We start from the raw sequence: 17,236 nt of genomic DNA, 5'->3' as shown, positions 1-17,236 counted from the left end.
TTCCTTCAATTACAAGAGCTATGCAAGTGACCCCAAGCCTATTCCCAGATCATCTCACTCCCTAATCTCTCATTAAAGTTTCTGAATGTCGTACAAACTACAAATCACAAGCCTTTGATAGAACAAAGAAATAAGGAAAACCAACTAGAACTTAAATAATTTCCTAGCCACTTGCACATTCCATAAGATAAAAACTAACCAACTTTTGATTGGTTCAACTATTGAATATTTGGAATGATACCACATATCTTTTGACATGTTTTAAACTATACCAATTAGATATTTGATCCTTAGAGCAGACCCTCCCTGTTGGCCTATCATTTTGCAATCTCAATTATAAAACATCCGATCCATTCATAGTTTGGATATTTCGTCATGGCGGGGTAGGTATCTGGTTTTTACTTGTCTCCAGGTTTAATTACACCATAGACATTTAATTAACATAAAACAGGTGACAAAGCCTCATATTACATGGAATTTCACTTTTGGTTGTGTGAGGCTCGGGGCCGAAGAGGGCGGGGGTGATCGCCGGTGCCATGAGGTTGCACGGACAATTAATGACTCCTGGCAGGCTTCTAGGCGAAAGAGAACATGAATAAACCGATCTCACACTGGAAGAATAGAGATTTCCAAAACTGTTCAGGTATGAGACTGTGCAGTTGAGAAGTGCTTAAAAGATTTTATATATAATACTTATATCAAGAAGATGCATCTTCTTTTCGAGAGCTCATCATATAAGAACTCCAAAATTAAACGTGCTTGATTTGAGGCAATTTTGTGATAGGTGACCTATTGGAAAATTTTTTATGGTGCATGTGAATGAGGACATAAGCACACTAAAAAGACTCGTCTTGGTACAATGAAGACGATCGTCGAATCTGGGCCGTTACAGTTGGTATCAGATTCTGTGTGTTAGACGCCGCACGTTGTGAAACATTTTAAAGCCGTGAGACCACTGATCAAATTAGACAATATCACAAGTGGGTTAAACCGTTACAGATTGCTTCAACCCTCCTCCCCTTCAAAGACCTTGTCCTCAAGATCAACAACCAAACAAGGCTAACACAATATACCAAGTCATCAACATTACTCGTATGTGCACTAAGACCACACTTTAAAATCAAGAAACAGATAGATGCGAGTTTCGATTATGTTTTTATCTTGTTTTGAACTTAGTGAAAAAGCGGCATCTTTGTCAACATAAAAATAATAAATACACAAAGTAAAAACAATTGGGTGGAAAAGACGAAGATTAAGTATTATCTTCTACAGTGGCATACAAAATACAGTAATTTTTAAAAGAATCTACTTTTCACCGAGTCCCAACATTCACAATATATTAACAGCATCAAAGGACATTATACAATCAGGCAGAGAATGTATGAAGTTCTCATACATGTAAATGTTATGTGGTGAGCATCTTCTTTAAATACGCCACTAGTTCTAATTTAGAATCATATGGCTAAATATTCACTATTTCATTTGAACTACTAAAAAGGGGAAAAATATATCTTCTATTCATGAGTATGGAGGTGTTGACTGAACAAACAAGTCTGCTTCATCCTCTTCATCATCATCCGCAACTGCATCTACCCAGTTTCTAGGATGGCGTTGTGATAAAGTACTGCCAATTACATCTCCACCTAAAAGCACAACAATTGAAGTAGTATTTGATTGAGCATGAAGCAGGATAAAAAAACACCAAGGTAAACCTTGCACATTTAACCAACCTCGAGGGTTTCCTGCATTATTTGTTTCCATGGCACAACTATTACATTACGTCAAGAAAATTGAAAGTGATATTTGCTAAAAATAGGTGTTCTATGGTATATCACATACTCTTATCAAGTTTATATGATCTAGTAGGTTTATGAAATTGATCCCGATAATAACTAATGTGGCTCTTATGGTAAAGATTTACCACTACATATTTTTTCTTTTTAACCAGTCTAAAAAACATGCATCAGTTCAAGAATGTGAGTTAAGACTTAAAATGCGCCGATACTTCAACAATTCGATGTCCCATCGTGCTAAACTTAACAAAATAAAGTCAAAAGATCGAGACCCTTTATTTCTGATGAAAATTAGGTCTCGTTTTACAAGAAACAGTCTTACTTTTCTTTTTCTCTGTTTCTTTATTTCCTAGAAGTGTTCAGAGGTTGGACTACCTTTTCTCACTCACGGAGACCATATGACCAAAAAATGAGAAACTTGTAATTGAAAATAATTCATGTAAAAACATTAAAAAGTAAAATATATGCACTGAAGCTTCGTACTTTTGAAGCTACTAGCATCTCCTAGGAATAAAATTGCTGAATTATTCTTTTTTTCCCCCTTTCAACCCCAGTTCATCAGACTATGAGCATAAAATTTTGACTCATTAGGAAGATAGCAATAGGACTCCTGCAACACAATGAAATATTTATAAGGATACGCTCCTTGGTAGCCAGGCATTCCAGTAGCATTTTTATCCACAGAAATGTTCATCTCACCAATCCTCTGGATTGTCCTATGTTCTTTAGTCTGTTGATTTCCTTCTACATGGATACGCCTATCTTCAGTGTCATTACCATCTTTTGCTGCACTTCCTTCATGTGTACAAATTCATGAAGACCAATGCAAGTTATTCAGTCTAACATTAAGAAATATGTTGAATTCACCTGAGAGTTCAGACCAAATTCTGGTGTGATCAGACGGGTGATCAGAAGTATTTCCATTAGGATCTTGCTGTGCTGAAGCCCCTGCACTGGCAGCTGGAGGAGGTCCTGCAGAATTTCCAAAGTTGAGCTGCGAGACAAGCATGGTTGCAAGCACTAGTGTGGCATCAAAATTTGAGAAGGATTCGTCATCTGAGCCAAATTTTGGCGCCATTAGAATTGGCCTGTTTATCCATTTAGCCGATCAGATTAAATTCAATTTGAAAGCTAAAAATTTGATGACAACAAGTAAATAAGCAGGAATGTTCAGAATATGTAGATCAGTAGATCCACCTATAAAGAAAAAAGTTCTTCATTAAATACGTGCAGAGGGTAACTGTGCATTGTCAACTCTTGTTTTGCTGAAGATACAACTCAATATTAAACATTTAATCTAACATAAAAAATTCAAATATACATTTCAGCATGTCCACAAACAGAAGTAGCAAGAACTTTTGCTGTACCAGAGGCATCCTCAATTGGAAAATAACTTCATGAACAATGGAAAGAAAAAGCTTATATGCTAATTAGAAAATGGTTAATTAATCAAGTGTGAGAAGAAAATTAATCTTACTCGCCAGCTTTATCAAAGTATATGTGTATGTCAACTTCACATCCCTCGCAGAATGAAAGAAATGCCTGGAATGTATAGCAAAAATAAACCAAAGGAAGAGAAGTGTTACAAACAACAGAAAAAGAAAAAATAATAAAGCTCACAATATGATGAAAGGGAACAGTCCAAAGTATCCTGCTGGCATAATTTTGATGGTAATAGAGGTTGCCTAGCAGCATGAAGTGGAGTCTATTATAGACTACGCATGTGTCATAGACATGAAACTAAGTTGATGGAAAATCTGCTTACAAGTTTTCATTTATATGCCACCACTTCTACAAGTCATTGAAGGAAAGAAAATCAATATGCATTCAGTTGCTTCACCTTCAGTTCCTTCACTCCAAATGTTATATCTACAGGATCTCGAAAGTGCTCATACTGTACAAATTCCTCCTTAGGATCTATCCACAGCTGAGTATGTAGCAATGAATCATTTTCTGCATTTAGGAGTGTACACTCTAATATTAGCTGTGAACTGAGCCTTTTCTAGTGCAAAAAATATACAAAGTTGCCTAGTGTACCTGAGGTTGGGTCAATGTAACTTCTAAATTCAACGGCTTTTCCCCCAAACTGATCAGCAGCATTGGCGTTCAAGGTAGGTTGTTGTGTTGCGATGATTGTGATCTCCTGAAGTGTTGATTGAAAATTAGCTAGTAATCTGTTGAGATCCCGAGGCCGAACCACAAAGCTGCTAGGAAGCAGCCTTCGATCAAGTGATAGTTGTTGTATATCAGGTTCAACATTGCATGATATCCAATAGGTTTTTCTCATTCCTGTAAAAGAACATAATTTTCACACTCTAAAACACGACAGGTGGTGGAAATGGGATTTGATGGCATACAATGGCGGACATACAATCGTCTCAACACGATGCAACACACTTGAAACATGATTAAGCAGAGATTGAAAACTTACAGGTACAGGCTAAAGGTGACAACAATGAAATAATGCTCCTTTTCTAAGAACTTTTTTTGGGGCATACTGAAAGGAAGTTAAATGTGACATATAGCTCAGCTACATATAAATTTGCATGCCATTATTGTATTTTATATCAAATAACCTCAGTCTAGCAGAAATTCTTGTAAAAGAAGCACAAAGAAATTTCTGATATTTTGAGTTATTTTTTTGTCCAAGCAATTAAAGGGGTTTTGGACATGCTCATGAAAGTATATTAATTTTTTTTAAGTCTAAAAGGTCTACAACAAACTTTATGCCTTCTTGATAGCAGCCATGCTTCTCATTTTTAACAATTATATGCAGTTGCCATATTAGAGGTCAAAGAGCCACATGTTTTTTTTTAGCATAAGAGCTATATGTTTTTGGAATCATATTATTGTACCCATTCCTTCACCATAAGCAGCATTTCTGCTTTGAACAGAAGAAGTGCAATTTCAATAGGTCTAAGTAAATTGGTAGCAAATCAGTCTTTCAACCACCAAAAGAGTTGAGGCTAGAACATCTTGTTTTGTAAGTACCGTGTATCGTATTATCGTAAATCATATTTTTATAATCGGTAATTTATGACATTGTAATGTTATTAAGTACATGAAGTATATAAGTGACACATGTTCCGGTTTCAGTATAAGTATCTGAGTATTAGTTCAAATGTAATGAAACCAATTTCATTAAAAAGCTAATACATAGTACTACAATGTTCATGTTTTTGAGTTTTGTCCAAATCTATTTGGAAATAGAGGCAAAATCATCCCGAAGTGTATTGTGTGCATTGAAGTGTCTGCACTGACACATTTGGGGAGAACGAGCGTAATTTTCGCGTCTGATATCCAAATTGAATGAGGTCAGTGGCAAATGAAAGTTAAGACATAGATCTGCAACTTTCATGTTGACCATTTTTGCTAATTCGACACCTAGCATTCTGGACAGAACATGGTGCACTAGGGCACCATTGTTTGACCGCCCAGCGCGACAGTATCAAGGTTTGTGGACAGAATAATGAGTATTGACTGACCACTAAATAACTCGCAGTTTTTTATTTTTATTACAAAAATTTGAATCTGTTCATCCCTTCCACCTTCTATGTTATGAATATCATTCCACTCTGAGCAGAGAGAATTTTGATGGGTGAAAATCTTGTATGCAACTTGAACCATTAAATACTTGTTCAATCTACAAACTGCCATGTGCGTATCTATCTTATGTGTTTTTGCACAGAAGGCAAATGGACATAATCAGGTTTAGAACTTTTCTGCAATATCCAACAAAAAATTCTTTATGAACACCAACAATACTTAACAAAATCTGTCACTGCGAACTATTTATCTAGTGGAAACTGAGCAGAGTATCAAGAGGCAATTAATTATAAGATGTAACAATAGGACTCTACCATTGAAACATTCTAAAGTCCACTGCACCTTTGGTGAATTAGGATCAGATAATAGAACACTTATATGCTCTATACTCGCTATTGGAGTTCGCAATACTGAACAGATGGCCTGCATAAATCAAAATAAAGCAAGTTATTTGGATTCAGGCGGTATAAAAATTATCTTAGGAGACTGTTGTTGATGCAAAAAGGAATACCTTCAAAAGCACACTGCATTGCACCTGGGCACTAGAAACTGAATAGACATCAAAGAAATCGGGTTTCAAGGTTATGGATTGATAGGCGGACCTCGATGAATTAAGAGTATGACAAGTAAGCTGCCACAAAAAGTTAAATATTAAATGAAAATTGAAACAGCAAAGACTCCTCTCCGTTCCAAATTCAAACTGCATTTACATTACACTGAACGCAAAAAAATTGGAACAAAGTGGTCAGTCAATACTCATTTTCACACGAAAACACAGTATATATTTCTGAAATGTAACATGATTCAGAACATATGATTTTACATAGCTCGTACCGACATTCATGCCATCAGGCCTACACTGGTTTTGTTTTACTGGAAGCCAATGAAATTCCATCCTGAAATCCTTAAAACCCTAATTACTTTATCAAAACTAGTAAAAAAAAGTACAGAAACAATCTTATAAATTTCTGGAAAAAGACAAAACTGACTTGCTGCAACTGGGGTTATGCTCATCGCATTCTACCAACTTCAATAAGAAACAAAACATTTGAGGAATCGTAAGTCAAAATACACGACGAATTACAGGAATAATATACAATTAAAAATAGCTCACAAGAGACGGTGATGCCTGAAGGACGATCTCGTTGCCGATTCGCGCCAGGCATATGATTGATCGAGCGAAGATTTTGAGAGCATTCCCGCTTAGATCCCAGCTCCATTTCCTCACCAAAATTTGGGAATCAAACTACAAGCTAAGCCGATAGATAGATTGTAACGCTCCGAAAATTTAAAGTTCACGCAAACTATGTGCATGCAATTATTAAATTCTCTTGTATTTTAATTAAATGTTTTTATCGCACGAATTATTTATGTGGTGCATTTTGACATATTTAAAATATATTTTCTGCATAGTTGCATTAAACTGTATTTGCAAAAGGGTATTCAAGTGACGACCGAGGAGCGGAGACCAAAGGCTGAAAAATGTTTTATTAAATAATTAATTTTAATTATTTAATTTAAGGGTGATAATTTTCTCATATTTTTGAAATCAAAGAAATTGTGAAGTGATTTAATATGCCGAGACTAAATTTTTATCGGTGTTAGATTTTCAACTAAAATTCGATCTTTTAAGCAGTCCGGCTATTTAATTCACTAAATATCTTTATGAAAACGTCTTTTCTAAAATTTATGAGTTTAATTAATGCCTAGCTTGCACTAGTAGGCTTAATTATGAGTTAATAGGCCCCAAGCCTATTAATTAAACTTGTTTAGTATACAAAAAGGAATTAAAAACCCTAAGCTAAGCACACAATTGTCACGCCGCTCAAATTTACTAAAACAAGAGCTTTCCTCGGCGGTAACAGCAGGCTTCGGCCGTGAGAAGCAACAACTTTTCTTTCAAAGTTTTGAGGGAAACTAGCCTCGGATCTTTCCGTTCTTCGTCGTCGTCGGTATTTCGTGCGTTTACGACGCAAAGGCACGCCTAAATCTTCCTTTTCTCATCCATCATATCATATTATTGTTTAAATATTGAATGCATAAAGATCATCAAGAAACTTTCTGAAACTTTCGAGTTTATGCACTTACATGTGGTTAATTCATGATTTTTGGATCTAATAAATTGTTCTTGCATGCAAGGGGCTGCCATGACGTTAGAACATGATCGAGAGAGGTTTTTACACGAATTTAAAGAGTCCTAAACACACTCAAAACGCTGCACCGCAAGCTGTCTTCGGAAACCCGTTTTGCTGTCATGAACTTTAAGGATACGGGTTCCATGATTTAAAAGGAGGGCTGGCCTGGGCTGAGGTTCACGGCTAGCCTAGGGTCAGGTGGTGTCAGGGGGAGAGTCCTAGCCATGCTAGGGCTCGGTCTGGAACGGCAGGGGGGAGTCCTTGCAAGCAAGGACTCCCACCCGAGAAGCTGCATCTTGAGATGCAGACTTCGTGCAGGGAAGGAGCTTCGGTCCAAGGCTCCTGGGCAGGTTTAGGGCGAGTCCTCAGAGTCCTAGTTAAGTGCTCAAGGTGTCGGTTCAGGGGCTGGAGTGTGGGCTTGGTCCATAGGTTCACAAATTAGTCACCACGCAAAAGAAAACTCTCGGCCAGCACATAGGTGTATTGGGGACCTTCGTTTTTGGCTTTGGGCCTGGTATCTCGGTGGGTTGAGGGCCCAAGAGGTTAACTTAGGAGGTTGGGCAAGTTTTGGACCAGCATGGTTCGGGGGTAACTCGTGAAAAATCGAAAGTTGGCTCGGGGTTGAAGTTTAGGTGTCAAATGAGGGGCTTTAATTAAAGAAAAATTGAAAAATGGTTCACGGGGGTCGAGTCCTGGTATATAAAAGCTGGAATAATATAAAAAGACTAAATTTAGAATTTAGGAATTTTATATTAAAGTTTGGTATTTTTCGGGATTTAATCGCCGCACGAAACGCTAATTAACGAGTTAATTGAAACGCCTAGTTTTACGCTTGATAAAATTATGAAAAATTATATTTAAGCTTAAATAATTATTATAAGTCCAAATTTCTAATTTGGGAATTTTATGCTAAGGTTTGGTTTAATTCGAGATTTAAACGCATTAATACGTCACGTTTCAAGATTAAATTAAAAAGTCCTCGATTTAAGCTAAATAAAAATATGAGTAAATTCATGTAAGCTTAAATAACTATTCAGGACATGTTGAAGTCAAGAAATCAAGAAAAAAATCAGAAACGTAAAAATGTCACGATTAGGGGTAAAACGGTCTTTTTACACCCAAAATTAGTAAAGGTCATGACAGTGCCCTAAATGCTGTTTTTATGATATTATGTTCATGTTCAAATGTTTATGAAATGTTCATGATTTATTTATGATTTATTTTAAATGTCCATGAAATTTTATGATTAAAATTGACATTTAAAATACATGGTGCACGCTTGGTTTCAAAAGAAAATACATTCATGCATGATTTTATAAGGTGATGAAAACATGAAAATATTGATGAAGGTGAAGTAATTGTGACTACGAGGATTTGAGGTTATGATCAAGAATAGGCCAAGGCTCAGTTGACGATCTTGTGTCGCTGATGTCCCCGCCGCCCAGTACTGTGGTTTCATGTAGATGGTACCATCGTCATGTCATGTCATGTCAGGAATTGAGGATTTGAGGTTACGATCAAGAATAGGCCAAGGCTCAGTTGACGATCTTGTGTCGCTGATGTCCCCGCCGCCCAGTACTGTGGTTTCATGTAGATGGTACCATCGTCATGTCATGTCATGTCACGTCAGAAAGTCACAATTAACGATCTGAATTCAATCAAGAGAAAGATAATGTTATGATCATGAAAAGAATCACGTCATGTTATTATATCATGTTATGATTGAGGAAAAGGTAAAGGTTCAGGTTCATGTTATGCATCATGAAAATATTTACGAAAATTTTCATGCTCAAGTTTATGCATTTTCATGAAATGATATTTTAAGTACAAGTATTTTCACTGTTGCATGTGATTTTATATCTGTTACTCGTTAAAAAGATTTGGTGTATTGAGTCTTTAGACTCACTAGGTGTGATGGATGCAGGTGAGGTTGAGGGAGGGCTTGACGCATGAGATGACTGGACTGAAGGTGCACACAACCCGAGGACCAGCGCTTCTACTTTTTCCGCACTCACGATCATGATTACGTTTTTACGTTAAAAGATTTTTTAAACCATTTATTTATGCTTTAGAGTGGTTTTGGAGAGGAAAATACGTTTCACGATTATTGCTTTCTAGGTTTGGTAACTCATGCGATTATTTTATTTTATGACGTTTGCAATTGATTTTTAAATGCTAGCTAGCGAATGTTCGAGGTCATGGACAAAAATATTTTATTAAAATATTTTTACAAGGACCGAAATTTAAAAAAAAAAAAAATTTCTAGTACATTTTAAACGCAAGAACATGGGACGTTTCAGTTGGTATCAGAGCCTTGGTCCTGTAAAGGGTTGTGCCACCATCAGCGCCGGAAAGATCAGTCGTCAAGCCTCAAATTTGTAAGTTTACATGCTTTATATGATTTCATGATATTACCTGCATAAGTACATGAATTAATTGTTTACGTCACATGTTTAATAAGTTTATGAGGATATATGAATTATATGTTTACGTAACATGTTTATTAGCTCTATGAGGATACATGATTTATATGCTTTAGAATTTTTTTATTTGTGTTACGTTATGAAATGAAAAAATTATGTTATTTTAACGCATGTTGGTTTGTTGTGGAATTGGACGACTTTGATTTTTGGGTTTTAGTATCGACGTTCTATTTTTGGGCTATAAGTTAATCGTGAATATTATGAATGCCTTTGGGAATCTTAGATTTTCTAAGAAAATATTTAGGATTCATGGTTATTAGTTGAATTAATTTTTGGGAATTAGACATAAGGAATAATTACTCGAGGATTACAACGACTTTGGGAATAAGAAAATAGATAAATTGGGATTTTAAGTTGATGAAAAGTAAGATTGGTTATGGAAATTTATTTTTGGACAATTAAGTTTAAAATTATCGAAAACTATGTTATGGGAAATTGTAGAAGAAAATTAAGAACGCCTAAAATTTATGGGTTAATCGTAAGATTTTCGAAATTAAGGACCAATTAGGATAATTTTTGGGGAAATCAAGAATTAATTTTGAGATTTTTAAGAAATTTGGGAACTAGTTTAGCAATAAATGATAAATTAATGGGTTATATGGTAAGAATTTTGAGGATTTAGACTTTTATGAATATTCGGAAACTTGGGTTTTCTTGGTTTTAGCATTATAAGAAATTTTTCAAGGATTTGTAAGGGTGAAACAATATTAGGCTTGAAAGTTTAAGCGTTATCGGATGCGTTTGGGATTTTAAGATGAAAATTTGATAAGTTGATGAATATTTTGGGTATAAAATAAGAAAATAGTATACGATAAGTTTGGTTATCCAAATTTTAATGTTGGGAATCGTAAGAAAAATCTAAATTCGAGGTTGTAATTGTAATAACACTAAATATTTGGGTCGTTTTAAGTTACAATTTGAAAATAAGGATTTAGAAGGTAAAATTAATTGGGATCAAGGGGACGTAAGAACATTCTGGAACTTAAATTTGATCAGAGTAGCGCAGCGGAAGCGTGGATTTTTGGGACACTAGAACTAAGTCTAAACTTTAGGTTATTAAGGATAAGCGAATTTCGAGAACGAAATTCAATTTAAGGGGGGGAGATTGTAACGCCCCGAAAATTTAAAGTTCACGCAAACCATGTGCATGCAATTATTAAATTCTCTTGTATTTTAATTAAATGTTTTTATCGCACGAATTATTTATGTGGTGCATTTTGACATATTTAAAATATATTTTCTGCATAGTTGCATTAAACTGTATTTGCAAAAGGGTATTCAAGTGACGACCGAGGAGCGGAGACCAAAGGCTGAAAAATGTTTTATTAAATAATTAATTTTAATTATTTAATTTAAGGGTGATAATTTTCTCATATTTTTGAAATCAAAGAAATTGTGAAGTGATTTAATATGCCGGGACTAAATTTTTATCGGTGTTGGATTTTCAACTAAAATTCGATCTTTTAAGCAGTCCGGCTATTTAATTCACTAAATATCTTTATGAAAACGTCTTTTCTAAAATTTATGAGTTTAATTAATGCCTAGCTTGCACTAGTGGGCTTAATTATGAGTTAATAGGCCCCAAGCCTATTAATTAAACTTGTTTAGTATACAAAAAGGAATTAAAAACCCTAAGCTAAGCACACAATTGTCACGCCGCTCAAATTTACTAAAACAAGAGCTTTCCTCGGCGGTAACAGCAGGCTTCGGCCGTGAGAAGCAACAACTTTTCTTTCAAAGTTTTGAGGGAAACTAGCCTCGGATCTTTCCGTTCTTCGTCGTCGTCGGTATTTCGTGCGTTTACGACGCAAAGGCACGCCTAAATCTTCCTTTTCTCATCCATCATATCATATTATTGTTTAAATATTGAATGCATAAAGATCATCAAGAAACTTTCTGAAACTTTCGAGTTTATGCACTTACATGTGGTTAATTCATGATTTTTGGATCTAATAAATTGTTCTTGCATGCAAGGGGCTGCCATGACGTTAGAACATGATCGAGAGAGGTTTTTACACGAATTTAAAGAGTCCTAAACACACTCAAAACGCTGCACCGCAAGCTGTCTTCGGAAACCCGTTTTGCTGTCATGAACTTTAAGGATACGGGTTCCATGATTTAAAAGGAGGGCTGGCCTGGGCTGAGGTTCACGGCTAGCCTAGGGTCAGGTGGTGTCAGGGGGAGAGTCCTAGCCAAGCTAGGGCTCGGTCTGGAACGGCAGGGGGGAGTCCTTGCAAGCAAGGACTCCCACCCGAGAAGCTGCATCTTGAGATGCAGACTTCGTGCAGGGAAGGAGCTTCGGTCCAAGGCTCCTGGGCAGGTTTAGGGCGAGTCCTCAGGGTCCTAGTTAAGTGCTCAAGGTGTCGGTTCAGGGGCTGGAGTGTGGGCTTGGTCCATAGGTTCACAAATTAGTCACCACGCAAAAGAAAACTCTCGGCCAGCACATAGGTGTATTGGGGACCTTCGTTTTTGGCTTTGGGCCTAGTATCTCGGTGGGTTGAGGGCCCAAGAGGTTAACTTAGGAGGTTGGGCAAGTTTTGGACCAGCATGGTTCGGGGGTAACTCGTGAAAAATCGAAAGTTGGCTCGGGGTTGAAGTTTAGGTGTCAAATGAGGGGCTTTAATTAAAGAAAAATTGAAAAATGGTTCATGGGGGTCGAGTCCTGGTATATAAAAGCTGGAATAATATAAAAAGACTAAATTTAGAATTTAGGAATTTTATATTAAAGTTTGGTATTTTTCGGGATTTAATCGCCGCACGAAACGCTAATTAACAAGTTAATTGAAACGCCTAGTTTTACGCTTGATAAAATTATGAAAAATTATATTTAAGCTTAAATAATTATTATAAGTCCAAATTTCTAATTTGGGAATTTTATGCTAAGGTTTGGTTTAATTCGAGATTTAAACGCATTAATACGTCACGTTTCAAGATTAAATTAAAAAGTCCTCGATTTAAGCTAAATAAAAATATGAGTAAATTCATGTAAGCTTAAATAACTATTCAGGACATGTTGAAGTCAAGAAATCAAGAAAAAAATCAGAAACGTAAAAATGTCACGATTAGGTGTAAAACGGTCTTTTTACACCCAAAATTAGTAAAGGTCATGGCAGTGCCCTAAATGCTGTTTTTATGATATTATGTTCATGTTCAAATGTTTATGAAATGTTCATGATTTATTTATGATTTATTTTAAATGTCCATGAAATTTTATGATTAAAATTGACATTTAAAATACATGGTGCACGCTTGGTTTCAAAAGAAAATACATTCATGCATGATTTTATAAGGTGATGAAAACATGAAAATATTGATGAAGGTGAAGTAATTGTGACTACGAGGATTTGAGGTTATGATCAAGAATAGGCCAAGGCTCAGTTGACGATCTTGTGTCGCTGATGTCCCCGCCGCCCAGTACTGTGGTTTCATGTAGATGGTACCATCGTCATGTCATGTCATGTCAGGAATTGAGGATTTGAGGTTACGATCAAGAATAGGCCAAAGCTCAGTTGACGATCTTGTGTCGCTGATGTCCCCGCCGCCCAGTACTGTGGTTTCATGTAGATGGTACCATCGTCATGTCATGTCATGTCACGTCAGAAAGTCACAATTAACGATCTGAATTCAATCAAGAGAAAGATAATGTTATGATCATGAAAAGAATCACGTCATGTTATCACGTCATGTTATTATATCATGTTATGATTGAGGAAAAGGTAAAGGTTCAGGTTCATGTTATGTATCATGAAAATATTTACGAAAATTTTCATGCTCAAGTTTATGCATTTTCATGAAATGATATTTTAAGTACAAGTATTTTCACTGTTGCATGTGATTTTATATCTGTTACTCGTTAAAAAGATTTGGTGTATTGAGTCTTTAGACTCACTAGGTGTGATGGATGCAGGTGAGGTTGAGGGAGGGCTTGACGCATGAGATGACTGGACTGAAGGTGCACACAACCCGAGGACCAGCGCTTCTACTTTTTCCGCACTCACGATCATGATTACGTTTTTACGTTAAAAGATTTTTAAAACCATTTATTTATGCTTTAGAGTGGTTTTGGAGAGGAAAATACGTTTCACGATTATTGCTTTCTAGGTTTGGTAACTCATGCGATTATTTTATTTTATGACGTTTGCAATTGATTTTTAAATGCTAGCTAGCGAATGTTCGAGGTCATGGACAAAAATATTTTATTAAAATATTTTTACAAGGACCGAAATTTAAAAAAAAAAAAAATTTCTAGTACATTTTAAACGCAAGAACATGGGACGTTTCATAGATTGTGGCGGGAAAAGGTAATGGGCTGGTACATCAGAGCTAGAGCTAGGCATGCTTATTGGGTCAGTTCAATCGGGAACCCACCGGGACTATCCGAAGAACCGGAACCGGATCCGGTTTGCCCGAACCGGTTATAGAACCGATCCAAAACCGCATATAAATAGAGTCGATCGGTTCAATTAAAAAACCGATCAAGTTAGGATCGGATCAGGTTTAGGTTCGAACTTTTTAAAAATAAAAACTAAAAACGAAAAAAAATCATAAATATTATATCCGTGGACTAAAAAAGTAATAAAAAATAAATAAAATGTTGATAATATAATAATGTATTTTAACAATTAAATAAAAATTATGTAATTTAAAAATATTAATAAAAACATATTATCATAAAAACATATTATTATTTATATAAAATAATAATAATTTAAATTTTGTAAATAATTTGAAATTGAATATATGTAATGTAAAATAAGAATAAGATGAATGAGTGGACATAACGGACCTACAAATAATGAATGTTAATGTTAAAATAAATGTGGTAGAATAGATGTGTTAATATAATGTGTATGTGGCATGTGGATCCTACAATTTTTACTGAGGTGGTGAGTGTTATAACGGTAACGAATGTGAATGCCCTTATTCATTATACATATTTATAAAATATATTTTCAATGACGTCGTCTTCAAACCGCAATTCAGATTTTGGTGAAGATTTTGCCTATATTCCCGATTTTTGAAGACTTTGAACCCAATCACGAGGAAGAACATGTTGCGGAACTTCCGAACGAAGGTGGTGGGAATTTTCGATCATCATCGTCCGGCGGAGGAAGCAACATTTTGACGAGCACAACGACGGGTCGACCAAAGCGAAGCAAAATTTGGGATCACTTTGACATTGAAAAAAAAAACCTGGTACAAACGAATCTTTTGCTGTGTGTAAAATTTGCACAAATAGATATACTTATAAAACAAGTGGTGGTTCCGGTAGCATTGACACTTTGAAAAAACATTTAGTCAAGGTACATAAGCTTGACCTTGATACTCTACAATCATTCGGTAGAGAAACATCTCAACAAAAAATTAATCTTTCATCTGGTAAAACTTTCACGATTACAAAAGAAATATCTCGGAAATCTATCGTTAAATTTGTTACGAAATATTGTCAACCTTTTATAATAGCTGAACAAGAAGATGTTGTTGAATTTACTCGTACTATTCAACATGATTTCATAATATTTCTAGACACATACTTAAGAAATATTGTTTTGATATGTATAAGGAATATAATGAAATACTAATATCACATCTTTCAAATATTTCTTATAGAGTTAATTTAACAACTGACATTTGGACTAATTTTAAATATGAATCTTATCTTGTTGTTACATGTTATTGGATAGATGAAACTTGGGCTATTGCAAAAAAGAATTTTAGCGTTAGATCATTTAGAATCAACACACAACGCATACACTATAGCTAGATATGTGTTAAATGTTGTTAAGATTTATGAGATACAAAATAAAATAATGTCGATCACATTAGATAATGCTAGCGCAAATACTATTGCGATTAAATATCTTAAAGATTCATTAAAACCAATTTTAGATGGTAATTTGCTTCATGTTAGATGTGCATGTCATATTATTAACTTATGTGTAAAATGTACATGTGATGAACAAATGGCTATTGTAGTAGAAAAATTCAAAGTATGCGGAAAATTATTGCGTGAAAGAAAACATGGACGTGATTGGAAAACACTAATCGAAACAAATGGGATTAAATTTAAAAAAATTCCTCTTCCTGTTGAAACTAGATGGAATTCTTTATATCATTTGCTTCACACTTTGTTACATTTTCAAGATTTAGTAACTCCATATTACAATAATATTTCTGTAGAGTCTTTAATGTTGACAGATGATAATTGAAATATTTTGAGTAAATGTGTTTCGTTGATAGAAATTTTTAAAGAAGCAACCGAAAAATTTTCTGGTATTACCTATCCTACTTGAACCATGTTTCTATCTTTAATTTTCAATATGCTTTATAGATTTATTGAATTTCGTGGTGATGTTGTATTGAATTTCTGGTGACAGTTCGTTGAAATTTTGCAGTATGCGCGCACATATCAGCGAAAAATTTGAAGCTAAGTACCCCATGTCTCTGAATGGTTTGAATCAAGATATATTTGATCGGGTTTCTATCAATTATAATTCCATTTTGTAGGAAGAACTGGTGAACCGATGTGGGCATGCAGAGGTTAGTATTGCGAGAAGGAAAGTCCTCCAATCTAGCATGGGTTCTAGTTCTTTGGGACCATTGGGTCAGTCTTTCAAGAATCTGACATCTTCTTCATCGTCATTTGATTCTACTTGAGTTTATCGCTTTGGAAAGAATAAGTTTTCAGTGTGGAAACTATGAGAGAAATCACCAGAATTAATATTTTTTTGTAGAGCTTCTTGAGCTTGTTTTTAGTTGTGACGGTTTTGTCTACATGAAGAGGGATTGTCCCGAGTGGAATTAGAGTGGACATTTATCGACGTTAGGGTCTTATAGAGGCAGAAAATTTGAGGAATCTGTCAAGCAGAGGAACAATTGTTCACAGCATGGAGAATCTCAGCAACGTCCTCGGGCCTAAGGCCAAGTGTTTGCGCTTAATCAAAAGCATTCAGAGCCTGAGAATGAGATGGTTATCGCTAGTACATTACTTTTATGCAGTTTAGAGTTTCTTGCTATGCCCCTTGTTAAAATATTTCTAAGTACCTTAAGTTTCGGTGATAGGCAAATAACAACATCGAGCTGTTTAAGGTCCATCAGCTCTTTAAATATAATTTCAGTTTTCTTACCACTGCACCAGTTCAAGCCATTCAGACAAGAGATATATAAGTTCAAACTGTTCTGGCAAGAAAGTCAAGACGAAGATTGTCTGAACGCAAGCTACAATATATCTTCTATCAAAACTGATCAGTTGTCCAAGATCTCAAACCGTTGAAAGTCA

The 17,236-nt window shown here is 35.3% G+C and overlaps 1 protein-coding gene across 5 annotated transcripts; it reads right to left on the bottom strand.

Annotated features, from left to right (window-relative positions):
• Positions 1-1,311: 1,311 nt before the first annotated feature.
• On the bottom strand, positions 1,312-14,319 carry LOC140813192 (uncharacterized). 5 transcript variants are annotated; one of them, XM_073171660.1, is made up of 13 exons: positions 14,227-14,319; positions 6,454-6,592; positions 6,329-6,366; positions 6,174-6,235; positions 5,851-5,970; positions 5,654-5,762; positions 3,831-4,082; positions 3,634-3,746; positions 3,271-3,335; positions 2,661-2,881; positions 2,435-2,588; positions 1,731-1,768; positions 1,312-1,643 (listed from the first exon to the last, which is right to left on the bottom strand). In XM_073171660.1, exons 4-13 carry the CDS (start codon positions 6,177-6,179, stop codon positions 1,519-1,521), a joined length of 1,203 nt encoding a protein of 400 aa, XP_073027761.1. In that variant the 5' UTR covers positions 6,180-6,235; positions 6,329-6,366; positions 6,454-6,592; positions 14,227-14,319; the 3' UTR covers positions 1,312-1,518. The 5 variants fall into 5 exon arrangements, with proteins under 5 accessions (XP_073027761.1, XP_073027762.1, XP_073027765.1 ...); XM_073171661.1 differs by lacking the exon at positions 14,227-14,319 and having other exon boundaries at positions 2,435-2,579; positions 6,454-6,607; XM_073171662.1 differs by lacking the exons at positions 1,312-1,643; positions 1,731-1,768; positions 14,227-14,319 and adding an exon at positions 2,318-2,403 and having other exon boundaries at positions 2,493-2,588; positions 6,454-6,607.
• Between the last annotated feature and the right edge of the window lie 2,917 nt (positions 14,320-17,236).

Source organism: Primulina eburnea, chromosome 14 (assembly GCF_022965805.1).
Source record: "Primulina eburnea isolate SZY01 chromosome 14, ASM2296580v1, whole genome shotgun sequence".
Classification (NCBI taxonomy): Eukaryota; Viridiplantae; Streptophyta; class Magnoliopsida; order Lamiales; family Gesneriaceae; genus Primulina; species Primulina eburnea.
This window is presented reverse-complemented; position numbering and strand designations above follow the sequence as displayed.

Excerpts from the sequence above, each read along its gene's own strand:
- LOC140813192 (XM_073171660.1), bottom strand. Across the intron at positions 5,763-5,850 it reads AATGCAGTGTGCTTTTGAAG|GCCATCTGTTCAGTATTGCG; the intron begins GTATTCCTTTTT and ends TGATTTATGCAG. Across the intron at positions 3,747-3,830 it reads TTACATTGACCCAACCTCAG|AAAATGATTCATTGCTACAT; the intron begins GTACACTAGGCA and ends TCCTAAATGCAG.